The sequence below is a fragment of the Hypomesus nipponensis genome, chromosome 8 (genome assembly GCF_054491055.1).
Source record: "Hypomesus nipponensis isolate SF chromosome 8, ASM5449105v1, whole genome shotgun sequence".
NCBI lineage: Eukaryota > Metazoa > Chordata > Actinopteri > Osmeriformes > Osmeridae > Hypomesus > Hypomesus nipponensis.
This window is the reverse complement of record NC_140368.1, coordinates 1,244,990-1,260,000: the sequence shown is the minus strand read 5'-3', so window position 1 is coordinate 1,260,000 and position 15,011 is coordinate 1,244,990. Positions and strand designations below refer to the sequence as shown.

The 15,011-nt window shown below is 49.7% G+C and overlaps 2 protein-coding genes across 2 annotated transcripts in view; both read left to right on the top strand.

The window, feature by feature from the left end:
* Positions 1 to 8,373, top strand: part of pkd1l1 (polycystin 1 like 1, transient receptor potential channel interacting) — a 17,688-nt gene extending 9,315 nt beyond the window's left edge. The window contains exons 21-45 of the mRNA XM_084703676.1: positions 1 to 131; positions 221 to 321; positions 429 to 615; positions 837 to 920; positions 1,280 to 1,496; positions 1,694 to 1,800; positions 1,960 to 2,059; positions 2,202 to 2,330; positions 2,463 to 2,636; positions 2,784 to 3,175; positions 3,344 to 3,428; positions 3,502 to 3,720; positions 3,847 to 3,965; positions 4,058 to 4,168; positions 4,276 to 4,390; positions 4,507 to 4,590; positions 4,881 to 5,041; positions 5,150 to 5,384; positions 5,763 to 5,867; positions 6,151 to 6,288; positions 6,655 to 6,789; positions 6,935 to 7,156; positions 7,440 to 7,598; positions 7,735 to 7,869; positions 8,044 to 8,373. The exon at positions 1 to 131 is cut by the window's left edge and continues 18 nt beyond it. Of these exons, the coding sequence (XP_084559802.1) occupies positions 1 to 131; positions 221 to 321; positions 429 to 615; positions 837 to 920; positions 1,280 to 1,496; positions 1,694 to 1,800; positions 1,960 to 2,059; positions 2,202 to 2,330; positions 2,463 to 2,636; positions 2,784 to 3,175; positions 3,344 to 3,428; positions 3,502 to 3,720; positions 3,847 to 3,965; positions 4,058 to 4,168; positions 4,276 to 4,390; positions 4,507 to 4,590; positions 4,881 to 5,041; positions 5,150 to 5,384; positions 5,763 to 5,867; positions 6,151 to 6,288; positions 6,655 to 6,789; positions 6,935 to 7,156; positions 7,440 to 7,598; positions 7,735 to 7,869; positions 8,044 to 8,373 (3,975 nt within the window). The remainder of the gene's footprint in view (positions 132 to 220; positions 322 to 428; positions 616 to 836; positions 921 to 1,279; positions 1,497 to 1,693; positions 1,801 to 1,959; positions 2,060 to 2,201; positions 2,331 to 2,462; positions 2,637 to 2,783; positions 3,176 to 3,343; positions 3,429 to 3,501; positions 3,721 to 3,846; positions 3,966 to 4,057; positions 4,169 to 4,275; positions 4,391 to 4,506; positions 4,591 to 4,880; positions 5,042 to 5,149; positions 5,385 to 5,762; positions 5,868 to 6,150; positions 6,289 to 6,654; positions 6,790 to 6,934; positions 7,157 to 7,439; positions 7,599 to 7,734; positions 7,870 to 8,043) is intronic.
* Positions 8,374 to 8,883: 510 nt separating this feature from the next.
* pdia4 (protein disulfide isomerase family A, member 4) lies at positions 8,884 to 14,576 on the top strand. Its single transcript, XM_084703002.1, has 10 exons — positions 8,884 to 9,132; positions 9,477 to 9,663; positions 9,838 to 10,043; positions 10,287 to 10,425; positions 10,614 to 10,819; positions 10,952 to 11,110; positions 12,353 to 12,504; positions 12,770 to 12,926; positions 13,547 to 13,780; positions 13,917 to 14,576. Exons 1-10 carry the CDS (start codon positions 9,057 to 9,059, stop codon positions 14,330 to 14,332), a joined length of 1,932 nt encoding a protein of 643 aa, XP_084559128.1. The 5' UTR covers positions 8,884 to 9,056; the 3' UTR covers positions 14,333 to 14,576.
* The last annotated feature ends 435 nt before the right edge of the window (positions 14,577 to 15,011 follow it).

Below are 15,011 nucleotides of genomic sequence, written 5' to 3'. Positions count from 1 at the left end.
TCTCTTCTGATTGGCCACATCAACTACCACAGCTTCAACATTACCCAGCAGCACTTGAGGCAGGCTGTGCGGGTGTCTGTGGAGTTCAGCCGGACGGACAGCAGCACCTTCCCCGTCCTGCTCCTAGTCAGGTGCCACACCTCAAGAGTCAGTTTATTAAAGAGGTTTGTGATGGTTTCAGCGGTCATTCAGGTGTGTGTGCGTGGGTGTGTCCTGTCAGGTTGTTTGAGAGGCCCAGCCCCAGCCAGTACCATCTTCACCAGACCTACAAGTGGGAAGGAACCAACACACACATCATCCTGCCCCCTTCCTATCTGAACAGTATGTTACACACACACATCATTATGTAACAAAGACATCAGCATTGTCTCAGTGGTTCAATACATAATTTTGGATCAAATAAAGACGTAACCAGTCTTGTTGTCCAGCTCTAGGGACAGCCTATGTGGCACTCCTGAACGCAGACTACAGCAGGGGCCCCCGCCCAGGCAGCCAGGTGGACTACAGGTTGAGCCTGAGGGCCAGCCAGTGCTTGTCCTTGACCCCCCAGGGGCCCTGGACCCCCCAGGGCTGCACTACCCAGCTGGGGGCCCCTCACACCCCCGTCAACTGCAGGTAACACAAATGCTCTTTGTCTCTATCGCTTTTTCTATATCATTCCCTTTTCTCTTTTCCTCACACACTCGCACAACACGGTTGTTGTCGGAACAGGCAGTGTGAGTGTTTGTGTTGTCGGAACAGGAAGTGGGAGTGTTTGTGTTGTGTCAGAACAGGAAGTGGCAGTGTTTGTGTTGAATGATATAATAGGTCCCTCTGTGTGTGTGTGTGTGTTTCAGCTGTGACCATCTGAGCACAGTGACTGTGCTCCACCAGCAGATGTTCAGCAGGCTGGACTCTGCAGAACTGACTCACGTCCTGAGGTATCTACACAAGCAGCCTTCGTGTCCAACCACAACCTCAGAATGCTCCAGTGGTTAGGTGCCGACAGTCAGTTATCGACATTAAGGCTTATCCAATTGTCCGGGACAAGTGAAAAAATGGTTGGAAAAGTATTACAAAGACTGAACTGAAGTAAAAAAGAAAAAAAAAAGAAAGTGGGCTACTCATTAACGATGCAAACCTATTTTTCAAAAGAAATAGCAAAAATATTTTCATATTTTCAAACATATTTTCAACAACATTTTTCAAAGCTTGTAAAACGTTTTTAGACCCCTGATCTATCTGGTGATTTTTAATATCATCCCCCTTATCCACAACCTATTCCCTCCGCTCTCCACAGCCCTGCCAGAGACCTGACTGTGGTGTGTGTGTTGGTGGTGTGTGTGTGTGTGGTGTGTGTGTGTGTGTACGCTGTGCTTCTGCTTGTGTGTGGGAGGACACACTGTGAGGGCGAACAGGAAGTTGTCGTGCTGTGGGACAACCCCTCGTCTGACCGCCAGCTCTACGCCGTGACGGTTCACACCGGACTCTGCTCCTCACCAGAGCTGTCTTCCAGGGTACCTCCGATACCACGCCCTGACCACACCCTGACCACACCCTGACCACGCCCTGACCACACCCTGACCACACCCTGACCACACCCTGACCACGCCCTGACCACATCCTGAATGTTTGGCAGTCCTTCAGCACACAGAAGTAGAAGGTTTGCTGTCTGACAGATTGTGGCAGTAAAGGCTGTGTAACTTTTCCACAGGTTTATATAGTACTTTATGGGGACGAAGGGGCCTCGCTGACCAGAGAACTACATGACCCACAATGCACTCTGTTCAGACCCAACTCCAGGAACACATTCATAGTGAGGTACTTGAAACAGAATAGGCTCCTATTTGTATGGAGAGGTCAGTAAACGTGTAGCTTCTAGACTATGGTAATGATACTGAGCCTCTCTCTCCCCCTGCCTCTCTCTCTCTCTCTCTCTCTCTCTTCCCCCTGCCTCTCTCTCTCTCTCTCTCTCTCCAGTACAGCAGAGGCTCTGGGGCTGCTATGGGGGGTGCACCTGTGGCATGATGACTCTGGCTCCACCCCCAGCTGGTACCTGTCCCAGGTGGAGGTCTGTGAGGTGAGGAAACACTGCTGTGGACAAGAGTGTGTGTATGTGTGTGTGTGTGTGTGTGTATGTGTGTGTGTGTGTGTATGTGTGTGTGTGTGTGTGTATGTGTGTGTGTGTATGTGTCTGATTCTAACATCTGTTTCTGCGTCAGGTGGTGGAGGGGCGGGCTTGTGGGCGGAGCTGGGTGTTCCCAGCCCAGTGCTGGTTGGCTGGAGACCAGGGTGATGGACAGGTGGAGAGGAGACTGAAGGTGTGCACCCAGGGGCTCGGATTCACCACGGTAACGCCCACATCCATCATCCAGCCATCCATCTTCTTTTCTCTCCTTCCATCTGCATGATGAGTAGTCATACACACTAATAAGGGTCTTGTGTTACGTCCATTTTATGTGTGTGTTCCCTCCTCTAAACAGTTGCTGTGTCTGAAGTTATCAGAGTACCTGAGTGACTTCCACTTGTGGGTGTGTGTGTGCACCCGGCCGACCCCCAGCGTGTTCTCACCCTCGCAGCGTGTGAGTGTGTGTATGCTGCAGCTGCTGGGCCACGTGTGTGTCACCGCGCTGCTCGTGTCACGCCAGGATGACCTGGTAGGTCGTGGGAAACCAGCGTCATTCAAACTCCAGCTGGGGAACAACAGGGGGCGCTGTTTATTATATTTAGATTTATTTAACAACAAGCACATTTTGCAAAACTACTTCTTTACCCACAAAGCCTTGCATCTTCTATGTTCACAGTACACACTAGAGCTGGGGCTTGTCGACATGTCCACGGATTCCCTGGTGACGGGGATGATGAGCGTGCTGGCAGTGTTGCCCGTGGTAACAGCGGTGTCCTTCCTGTTCCGGAGTCGTGAGGTCAGACAGGAGGGGTCAGAGGTCAGCGAGGACGTGAGCAGATCTCCGGACCATAACGGAGTTGAAGGTGTTGAAGTTCAGGAGGAACTTCCTCCAGGCCCTCCAGAGGGCGGTCCTGGCTGGAGCAGGGTGTGTGGGGGTCCAGGCAGCTCCCAGCTCATCAGACCAGGAGGGCTGAGGGCTGATCCCCGCTGCGCCCACTCCCTGGCATGGGCCCTCTGCCTGCTGCTGGCCCTGGCCTGCGTGGGGGGCAGCGCTACTCTGGGGGTCAGGTATGGGGAGAGGGCACCGGGCGCCGGGGGTTAAACAGGGGCCTGTCAAGCTGTTTTACAGTTTTTTTTGTGGAAATTTGTTTGAGTTGGAAGTTGGGATTTTTTGTTTTCTGTAAACTGTGTTTTTAAGCTTGAACTTCTTCATTATACTGTGTGTGTGTGTCTCAGGTTCAGCAGCAGTAAGGTTCTTCTGTGGAGTCACTCCTTGTTCTGTGCTCTGCTGCTCTGCTCCGCCCTGGTCCAGCCTGGCCTGGTGAGATCACTAACCTTAACATGTTACTCAAACCATTCAGTTTGATAATAACAGACTCTTTTTTACATCACAGATCTTCATCGTAGCTGCAGGAGTCGCCTTCTGGTACAGGAACAGACCCGACTACCTCACTCCCTTCCAGTACAGGAACAGACCTGATGACCTCACTTCCTCCGGCATCTCCAACGTGGAAGTAAACACCCCAAAATTCTGGAGCCAAGATGGCGTTCCTGTACCTGGATATGTCATGCCTCCCCACCAATCACTGGATAGGAGCTCATACTTCGACAAGGTACTAACCAATAAGGGTTGACAGGGGCGGGGCTTCCTCCAATCTCTTCCAATTTTTTGTACGGACGATTTGGGAGGGGAGTTTTTGTCGATTTACCAATCAGAGCTGATTGTGTGTGATTGACAGGTGCTGGCAGCTCGTCAGAGAGCTCGGTTCCTGCGTCTGGTGCGGCCTCCGACCCCAGAGGAGCTGAGGAGGAGAGGACGGCGGAGGAAGAGGGACACACTCATACAGAATACACTCCGGTAGGTGTGTGTGTGTGTGGTGTGTGTGTGTCTGAGAGTGTGTGGTGTGTGTGTCTGAGTGTGTGTGTTATTGTGTGTATTCCACCCCGCAGGGAGGTGTGTGTGTGGGCCTCCATGCTGCTCCTTCTGCTCTGCATCGCGTCCGGAAGGTTCTCCAGAGACCAGAACCGCCTCAACACAGCCATCAGGACACACTTCACCAAGTGAGAGAGAGAGGCGCTCACACACACACACACACACCATGATCTGTGTTCCCGAACTCCCACAGACTAGGGTATGTTCACAACTTGAATGTTGTGTGTGTGATCAGGGGTTCGTCTCATCCACTCTTATTGGTCAGAACCCCAGAGGACTGGTGGAACTGGTCCCAGACCAGCCTGCTGGATGGATTATACTGGGACAACACGGCCTCCGCCTCTGGAGCGGTGAGCTGAGTGTGTGTGTGTGTGTGTGTGTGTGAGAGTGTGTGTGAGTGTGTGTGTGTGTGTGTGTGAGTGTGTGTGTTTATGTTGTCTGATGTAACTCCAATCTCCACTGATAGGCTGGGCTGTTGCAGGGATCGTGCGTCCTGATTGGACGGCCCGTCTTGACGAAGATCACACTGTCAGACTCCGCCCATTGCCAGGTGAACCAATGGAGAGAGAGCACGCCTCATTTCACCTTGCCAATCAAAGAGCCACTTCCTGGTACATCTGTTGTGTCATAAATTGACCAACAGAGGGCAATGTTGTCAACATAAGAAATGTCTTTCAGAAGGACAATCACATTCCATCTCATTAACCTGACATTTAGCTTCTTTTTTTTTTTTTACATAAAAAAAAAGGTTTTATCACACACTTGTATCAATGTTGTGGTTTGTGTGTTTATGTGTGCTGAAGTGTATTGTTGAGAGTGAACTAATGTAAATCTCCATAGTGGCCCTCCATGATGGCTGGCCTGCTTCCTGGCTGCCTACCTGGCAACAGCAACAGAGGAACCAAATGGCCAGCTCACAGCCCCACCCCAGTATTCCCTCCTGTGATTGGTCGTCCTCTCTGCGGGCGTCATGGCTGCCAGATTAGCCTCGGCCGTAAAAGGTCAGAACACGACCAGCTTCCTCCATCTCCATTCACCCACAAATCCCAGCATCCCTCATGTTGCTGTTAGCTGCTCATCGCTAACGTGCCCCCCTGTTCCTCCCTCAGGGTGGCTGCTGAGGCCAGCCTGGAGGCTCTGAGGTCGGAGGGCTGGGTGGATGAAGGTACGGTGGCTCTGGAGGTCCAGTTCACCCTGTACAGCCCCGGGCCGTCCCTCGTCGCCAGTGTGAGCCTGCGGGCTAGGAGGGGCCCCCAGGGGGCGCTGGTGCCCTCGCTCCACACCCAGTCCTCCAGACTCCTCCACTCTCCCACAGCGTGGGACTACGTCCTCATGGGTTGCCAGGTTCGGATCCAGTAACCCCCCTTCAGCCTCTCGCCCCCACCTCCGCTCTCCTGCTGTTCAGGTTGAGAGACATGTGGGCTGGTCATTTGACTCCCCGCTCTCATCTCTCTCCTCTCGCTTTTCTCCCCTCCCTCTCTCCCCCTCTCCCCGCCCTCTCTCCCCTCCCTCTCTCCCCCTCCCTCTTCCCTCTCTCCCCCCTCCCTCTCTCCCTCTCCCCCCTCCCTCTCTCCCCTCCCTCTCTCCCTCCTCCCTCTCTCCCCCTCCCTCTCTCCCCCTCTCTCCCCCCTCCCTCTCCCCCCTCCCTCTCCCCCTCCCTCTCTCCCCCTCTCCCCCCTCCCTCCCTCCCACCCCTCCCTCCCCTCCCTCTCCCTCTTCCAGCTGGTCTTCCTCCTCCTCTCTCTGCTGCAGCTCTACCTTCAGATCTGCTCTATCTGGCAGAAAGGCATGCTGGGATACTGGAGGGTCCCTTGGAACTGGCTGGAGGTGGGAGAGTGCAAACACACACAATATACATATATACAGTATATACATGTATTACATGAATATACACACACATATATCCTAGAATGCCATCAGCAGTGATGAAGTCAGCCCTTGTTAAGCACATTGTACTGTGGACTGTATACCCCTCAAACTTCTGTATCTGTGTTTGTTCAACAGTATCAGGCAGGTTTGACCTTGTTGTTTGTCCTACTTGGTCACTGTAACCCTATACTGGCTGGTAGAGATGTGTGTGTGTGATCAGGATGTGTCCCTCTGTCCCCAGGTCAGTATAATCCTGACAGCTCTGATGTTCTCTGGTCACCACGTCTGTCTCACCAGCCACTCCCTGGAGGTCACCCACCTGCTGCTGGGACATGACCGCAAACACGTCAATCTCAGCTCGCTGTCCTACTGGGAGCAGGTGAGGGAGGGAGGGAGGGAGTAGGGAGTCTGTGAGGAGGAATGTAAATATTTACTCTCCACCAGATCCTGTAAATTCATCCTTCTGACAGTGCCCAGTTGGCACAGTCTTGACTCTAGCACAGAGGTAAACATTTGTATGAATTAGAGGCATTAACATACACATTGTCTGACAGGATGTTTGGTGTAGAATCCCTGATGGTAATAACTGTCACTTTGATAATGATGGGGAAGAAGATGATGACTTTTATGGTGATTGTGTTCATGAGGATGAATTTGATGATTGTCGTGAAGACAATACTAATGAAGATGATGGTGATGGGTACAATGATAATGATGAAGATGATGAAGATTGTGTGCCTTCCAGCAAAGCCGCAGCCTTCAGGGTCTGCTCCTCTTCTTCCTCACGATGAAGAGCATGTTCGTGTTCAGACGGATCCGAGTGATGATGACTTCCGTGTCTCTGCTCTCAAACACCTTCTCCTGCCTGCTCTGGCCCACGGTGAACACACAACGACCTTTCACCTTTGCCCTCTGTGACCCTGTCCCAGGCACAATGTCAAGTAGCCACGTCTCAGCCACCAGGCACGATGAGAACATCTCAACCCCAACATCACCTCACCATACATCTTTCTGTCTGTGTCCAGATCTCTGGGGCTGTCCTGTTGGTGGCGCTGTTCAGCATGAGCAACCTCCTGCCCTCAGGGTGGCCCAGGGCCTCCCTCTCCCTCCAGGCCCCCCTGAGAGCCCCCCGGGCTGGGCAGGGGGGCAGAACATCCCCCCTCTCCCTCCTCTCCCTACTCCACACCCCCACCACGCCCTGCCAAGGGGCCCAGTGGCTGGCTGCCTTTCTGGCCTGGTCTGCAATGGTACACACTGGGCTTGATGTCCGCAGGTCAAAATTACTTTGTAGTGAAGCTCATGATGGTGTACAGTACAAGGATGTACATTTGATATGTATATAAAAAGATATATAAATAAACAGTATAAAGACGTGTACACGTCTTTTTTCCAAAGTGACAAATAGTGGATGTAGACATGTATTTACATTATGTATCCTATGCATTTATTATTGTTTTGATGTGATATGAACATGTATGATATAATGATGATAATTAAGAATACCTTGTCAAACCCTGCCTCCTGGTTCAGGTCACTGGCCTGGTCTCCTCATTGGTCAGAACTGCCAGGACGACCAATAGGAGGAGTCCTCTGGTGCTGTCCGAGGTCACCGCCTACCTCTGGGAGAGAGCGTCCGTGCTGATTGGCCGACGCAGGAAGCGGTGGACAGATGGCCACACCCAGAGAAGAGTAAGTGCTTAATGTTTTTGAAAATGCAATTTCCATTTCTCAAGTGTTGACTTTCAATAATCATTCATTCTTCAAGTGTTGTTTAAATGTTGTATTAACTATGATTTGTTTATTGTTTGTTTTGTTGTGTTGTTAGAGCTACTACCTGGAGGAGTTTGAGAGTTTAGTGGATGAGCTGCTGTTTCGACTGAATGCCTTGTCCAACAGCCTTCACCAAACCCTGCCCCCAAAGAACTACAGAGAACACAGTGCCTCTCTTCCCTCCTCCCTCTCCTCTCCTCTCCCCTCCTCCCTCCCCTCTCCCCTCCTCCCTCCCCTCTCCCCTTCCCTCTCCCCTCCTCCCTCCTCTCCCCTCTCCTCTCCCCTCCATCTCCCCTCCTCCCTCTCCTCTCCCCTCCCCTCCCCTCTCCCCTCCCCTCTCCCCTCCTCCCTCCCCTCTCCACAGAGTCCCCCCACCCAGGGCTCACAGGTAGCTCCATTCCCATCCAAGCTGCTGGCAGAGACCCCTGCAAGCTGGAGGGGAGCTGGAAGGAGATCCAGCCGGGACATGTGGGAGGTCATCACGCCTCACCCCTGGGGAGAGACTGACTGGATGGAGAACCCCACTGTGTATTGGGAGATCCATCCCAGCCACAGCTCAGCCTCCAGCCTGGCTGCCTGGAGCCCCAGGAGATGGCACCAAGCTGGGGTAGAGGCACCCAGACAGGCCCATACGGTGGTGGAGGTCCTGGTTCACAGTGGGGAGAGGAGACCCCAACACAGCCAGGAACAGTGACCGGGCAGGGATGCTGCCCATCCACACTTCCAGCATGTAGTTAAATCAACTGCTCTGGATGTTTTTACTCCTGGTCCTTGGATTGATTTATTGTAGCAATACCATGAATTACTGGGTACAGATGTACTAATATGATTTAGTTGTTTTCTTATAAGATACGTATGAACAATGTTCTTTAAAACTGCTGACAAATTATTAAAAAAAGTTTAAAATACATGTCGCTCAGATTATGCGTTCCAAGGGGTAAAAAAAAGTTTGGCGTGCGTTCCCACTTAGTATTTTCTTTACTACCTGCAACGATAAAGTTGTTTTCCAAGTTCTTCGACTTTCTTGAAATTATTTGCACAAATGTACCTGGTCCAACTAGTTTCTGTATCCCAAGAACCGTCCAATAACACCCTCCGACGTGCAGGTCTGGGGAGTTGAGTGGCGATAGATGATTGGAAGAAAGAGGATGATGACAGCCAATGAGATGGTGGCAAGTCAGACAAGTTTATGTCGGGAGGTGGGTAGCGTGTTTCTAGAAGACTGGCATGAAACCGCAGATAACGACCTGATCAACTTTACAACGAACCACGCAGCTGTAATACAACCACTGCAACACTACTTAGATGATACCAGTGTAAATAGCTGGATATATTCAGAGAAGCTTATTGCACAGATAGCATCCGGAATTTCGCACAATGAGGAAAATAGCGTTGCTCTTTATGGTGTTGCTTGGGGTTGCCCATTTTGCGACAGTTGTCCGTTGTGATGATGGTATGTATTCTGTCCTTAGATATCTATTTTTCAGGATCATATGAATTCAGTTGCAACCTTTTTTCACCTTTGTTTCCTTAACCATTCGGTATGTTACTGTCTAGCCCGTCTCGACAAATATCCTGCAAACTAGTTGACGTTATAGTAGCTAGCTAGCTTGCTAGTTCAGTTACTCTAGCCTACTGATGGTGCACACGTGAATCAAATTAATGTTTTACGAATCCACATAACACGATAGCTACGTGTTCTATTGTTCATAGAAGTGTCGCTATTTCCTTGCAAACGATATATTTCTTCTGCCGTTGTCTGTTCTGCCTGTGGCTAAATCTCTGTCCTTGTTGAAGATGACGCAGGACAGGACAGCGATAGTGATGCCGATGACATCGAGAGCGATGAGGAAGACGAAGAAACTGATGAAGATGGAGGAACAGAAGTGAAAGAAGAAAACGGAGTTTTGGTCTTGACTGACAGCAACTTCGACACCTTCATAGAGGGGAAGGACACTGTGCTCGTTGAGTTTTACGCACCCTGGTGAGTTGACGTTACGTTGTCACATGATGAAAAGACGGCGCAATAATCGTTATCAGAGAAAGATAAAACAACCCATTTTTTCCAAATAAGAAGCTTTGATTAAATCATTTGAGTGGGGACTTTTGAAAAAATAACACAACTTCTAATAAACCTTTTAATTTGACAAATGTTTAGGTGTGGTCACTGCAAGCAGTTTGCACCAGAGTATGAGAAGATAGCCCAGTCTTTGAAAAACAGTGACCCTCCCGTCCCTGTTGCCAAGGTGGACGCTACCAAGTCCAGCGCTCTGGGACAGAGGTTTGAGGTGTCTGGTTACCCCACCTTCAAAATCCTGAAGAAGGGAGAGGCGGTTGAATATGACGCCGAACGGACAGAGGAAGGTAGGTCTGCCATAAGGTCCTTGCCTCAGTTGTCCACTATCAATACAACACATTGTTGGTTTAGGTAATGGGGAGGGGGGGAGATACTGTACAAGAATAATGCAGCCAGGTGAAATGTATTTTGTGGAAAGAAAGTGGTTTATAAACATCCTTCTTGTCTTTTCTGGACGGGCATTTAATACGTCTGTGTCTGTATGGCAGCCATTTTGGTTCTGACGTAATGCGAGTGGTTCTGCGTTTCAGCTATTGTGGCTCGGGTGAAGGAGGTGTCCCAGCCTGACTGGCAGCCCCCCCCAGAGGCCACGCTGGTTCTGACGAACGACAACTTTGACGTGGTGGTGAACAACGCTGATATCATCCTGGTGGAGTTCTACGCCCCCTGGTCAGTCTGAAGGGAACACTGCACGGCTTGGGAATATAAACAGGAATAGATTAATTTTTAAATGACTTGACTGAGATAAATGTCATTTTAAATGATTCTTCTGCTTTCGCTACATGCTCTATTTCTATGTAACTTTGGATAAGTAGCATCTGCCGAGTGAGTAACAGAAAGTGGTGTTGTGTCACCAGGTGTGGCCACTGTAAGCAGCTGGCTCCGGAGTATGAGAAGGCAGCCAGGGAGCTTAGCCTGCGTTCCCCTCCCATCCCCCTGGGCAAGGTGGACGCCACCGTCCAGAGCGAGCTGGCCACCCGCTTCGGGGTGACCGGGTATCCCACCTTGAAGATCTTCCGGAAGGGCAAGGCTTTCGATTACAACGGACCCAGAGAGAAGTTTGGTACGTACCTTCTGAAGTGTGTGTTTTGCATGAGTTGGATGAGCTGGATGAGTTTTCCGTCTGTCCTCTCTGTCTGTCTCACTTACCTGTCTCTCACCCACTCACTTCTACCCGTCCCCCCGCTCTCTCCAGGCATTGTGAACTACATGAGTGAGCAGGCGGGGCCTCCGTCCAAGCAGGTGCAGACAGCCAAGCAGGTGCAGGAGCTCATCAAGGACGGCGATGACGTGGTCATCGTGGGCGTGTTCTCCTCCGAAGACGACGAGGCCTACGACATCTACATGGAAGCCTGTGAGTAGCTTTCCCTGGTCTACTCTTGAGGGTCTAGACCTGCAGGTCTCAACCCTGGTCTTCTCTGAGGGTCTAGACCTGCAGGTCTCAACCCTGGTCTTCTCTGAGGGTCTAGACCTGCAGGTCTCAACCTGGTCTTCTCTGAGGGTGTAAACCTGCAGGTCTCAACCTGGTCTTCTCTGAGGGTGTAGACCTGCAGGTCTCAACCTTGTCTTCTCTGAGGGTGTAGACCTGCAGGTCTCAACCCTCGTCTTCTCTGAGGGTGTAAACCTGCAGGTCTCAACCTTGTCTTCTCTGAGGGTGTAGACCTGCAGGTCTCAACCCTGGTCTTCTCTGAGGGTGTAGACCTGCAGGTCTCAACCCTGGTCTTCTCTGAGGGTGTAGACCTGCAGGTCTCAACCCAGGTCTTCTCTGAGGGTCTAAACCTGCCTTCTCAACCCTGGTCTTCTCTGAGGGTCTAGACCTGCAGGTCTCAACCCAGGTCTTGAGGGACCCCCTGTCTTTCATGTTTTCCATGTTTCCCTGCTCCATCGCACCTGATTTCAAGTGGACTAGGCTTCTGCTGAGCTATGTAACGATCCATTCTCTTGAATCAGGTGTGTTGGCGCAGGGAAACATCTAAAACAGGCAGGACAGGGGGTCCCTGAGAATCACTGGTTTAGGTGAATTAGCGGTGATCTATACTCGTTAAATGCCCATCTTTGGAGTTGCACCCTTCCCTAGACTTGAATACTAAAGTAATACTTTTATTCAGCAAATATGATACAAGTCTTGTGTGAGGCATTAAGACGCACTTGTTCCGGGAGTACAAAGGTACTTAGGAATGGTTTGCTTGACCCAATGTTAGTTTCCTCAAGGATCACAATGACTCTTGCTTAGAGACTTGCTGCTCTTGTGGTTAGTGGTAACTGATTTAAATTATTGTACTCGCTGTGATATATTATTTTTTATCGTTGCTTGTTTTTCTACAGGCATTGCACTTATAGCGGTTCATGTTGTTTTATTGTAACTTGTTTAACTACATGCTCTTATGGTTCTTCCCTTTGGCACTTATTTTGGTTGTTCACAATATGTGCTTCATGCACTTTGTAAAGCTCTCTTGGAAGTCGCTTTGGATAAAAGCGTCTGCTAAATGAATACATGTAAATTAAGGGAAGTGCTTGGGAAGAACCTATTGATATAAAGAACAGCCCAGCACGAGGTTGTGTTGTCCCAGTGTGGTAATGAGCTCTGGGCCTGCAGGTAACTCTCTCAGGGAGGACTTCAAGTTCTTGCACAGCTTCAGCTCTGAGGTGGCCAGGCTGGTGAAGGGTTCCCCAGGCCAGGTCGTCTCCATCCAGCCAGAGAAGTTCCGCTCCAAGTACGAGCCGGCGTCACTAACTCTCACTATTCAGGTAGGCTGGATCACAAAGGATTTTTGTACTGTGTTTTATAATGGCAATTTGGGTGGAGCTGTACATGGATGTGATTTATTTAAATAAATAGTATTTTAAGAAATACAATTCTAAATTGACATTTTTTTTTTTTTTATACATTAGCAATTCATTGTAATTGAAGTTAGAATTATTTATTTTGTACATTTATTAAGATATGAATGTCAGTTAAATGTTAGACTCATCTCCAGAAGTAGCCTAACCTCCTGTGGCTGTGCGTCTCCAGGGCTCCACGTCGGTCCCAGACGTTCAGGACTTCTTCAGGAAGTCGTCTCTTCCTCTGGTGGGACACAGGAAGCAGAGCAACGATGCCAAGCGCTACTCAAAGAGGCCTCTGGTGGTGGTCTACTACGGAGTGGACTTCAGCTTCGACTACAGAAAGGGTAGGTGTCCGACTTCCTGTGTGGGACGACATGAGCTGCTTGTTGGTGATGTACGTTTTTATGTGCTTATTTAGTATTGTCTGGTTGGGTGACAGTCCAAATATATGATTACCCTTCGTGGGTTTGGATGTGTTGCATTAAATAAAGCCAGCATGAAGTTAGTGATGGCTCAACCGTTGAATTATCATGTCTGTACGTTCGTCATCAAATTGTATTTGTGAAGCCCCTTTTTAAAAGTAATATCACATAGGGACACAGGTAACACTGCACCTAACCCAGCATCAGCCTCATCCTCTCTCTCTCTCTGTGTTCCTGATCCCAGCATCAGCCTCATCCCCTCTCTCTCTGTGTTCCTGATCCCAGCATCAGCCTCATCCTCTCTCTCTCTCTGTGTTCCTGATCCCAGCATCAGCCTCATCCTCTCTCTCTCTCTGTGTTCCTGATCCCAGCATCAGCCTCATCCTCTCTCTCTCTCTCTGTGTTCCTGATCCCAGCATCAGCCTCATCCTCTCTCTCTCTGTGTTCCTGATCCCAGCATCAGCCTCATCCTCTCTCTCTCTGTGTTCCTGATCCCAGCATCAGCCTCATCCCCTCTCTCTCTGTGTTCCTAATTCCTGCAGCCACCCAGTTCTGGAGGGCCAAAGTGCTGGAGGTGGCGTCGGACTTCCCAGAGTACACCTTTGCCATTGCGGACGAGGAGGACTACGCTGACGAGCTTAAGGGCCTGGGGCTCGCAGACAGCGGGGAGGAAGTCAACGTGGGGATTCTGGGAGATGGAGGCAAGAAGTTCTCCATGGAGCCTGAGGAGTTTGATGCCGACGTTCTCAGGGACTTTGTGATGGCCTTCAAGAAGGGTATGTTTTACAGTTGGTTAGGATATATATTTATATATTTTTATATAAGTTATAATATAAGTTTCAATTGATTATTGTGCATTGATCCACCATTTACCATATAGTGATGTTGCCTCGCCTCCCTTCCTTTCCCCAGGAAAACTGAAGCCCATCATCAAGTCTCAGCCCATCCCTAAGAACAACAAAGGACCAGTGAAGGTTGTTGTGGGTAACACTTTTGACGAGATCGTCATGGATGAGAAGAAGGACGTCCTGATCGAGTTCTACGCGCCGTGGTGCGGCCACTGCAAGAAGCTGGAGCCAGACTACCTGGCCCTGGGCAGGAAGTACAAGGGAGAGAAGGACATCGTCATAGCCAAGATGGATGCCACTGCAAACGACATCCCCAACGACAGCTACAAAACAGAGGGCTTCCCCACCATTTACCTGGCGCCTAGCAACAGCAAGCAAAACCCCATCAAATTCGAAGGAGGCGACAGAACGATAGAAGGATTTAGTAAGTTTTTGGAAGAGCATGCCACACGGCTATCGCAGAAAAGAGATGAACTTTGAGTGTCTCTTGTGCAGCTGAGAACTCTCCCATGCTAGTGTGGGGTGTGAATGCCCTGGAGATGACAGGGAACATCTCAACAGGAAAGAGAGGAGTTACTGAATCGCTCTGATCCTGATATTCAACCATTTTGTTTCTGATAAGTCAAGAGATTATTTTTTGCCCCCCATTTCCAGATGAGCATGTAGCCTCCACATCGTGTTCTAGATTTCTAAGTCTTTTTAAATAAAATGTTATGAAAAAATATTTCTTGGTGAGTGGTGATGGCCATCCAAATTGAAATGCCTATCAAATAGCTTTGAATACAACATGGTCACGTAAAGATGCAACCAATCATGTTGTCTGTCGCTAACCTGCTGGTAACCAATGAATGTATAAAGGAGGCGGGGTCTAATAAACCAGTTGACCCTGGCTGGGTAAACGTGCAAGGATGCGACTGAATAGTTTCAACTGGATCCTTACATTCATCTCTCGCAAACTCCATATTTTATACAGGATTTAATTAAACTGAGGAATCAACATAACGTATTGACAACTGGCTCTTATTTGTGTGTGCTGTTATAGTCTCGTCGTAAGCAATCGTAACGATTGAGGGAAGGCTATCAGTGTACATTATTGAGATGCGGCCGAGGTTACCAAGTTTACGTGCAATGTGTGTCTAGAATAGATATACATAGGGTG

What these genes read in the sequence shown, in the direction of transcription:
- pdia4 (XM_084703002.1), top strand. Translation starts at nt 9,057, where the DNA reads ATGAGGAAAATAGCGTTGCTCTTTATGGTGTTGCTTGGGGTTGCCCAT. An exon ending in CACTAACTCTCACTATTCAG is followed by an intron (nt 12,505 to 12,769) that starts GTAGGCTGGATC and finishes GTGCGTCTCCAG; the next exon opens with GGCTCCACGTCGGTCCCAGA. An exon ending in TGTGATGGCCTTCAAGAAGG is followed by an intron (nt 13,781 to 13,916) that starts GTATGTTTTACA and finishes TCCTTTCCCCAG; the next exon opens with GAAAACTGAAGCCCATCATC.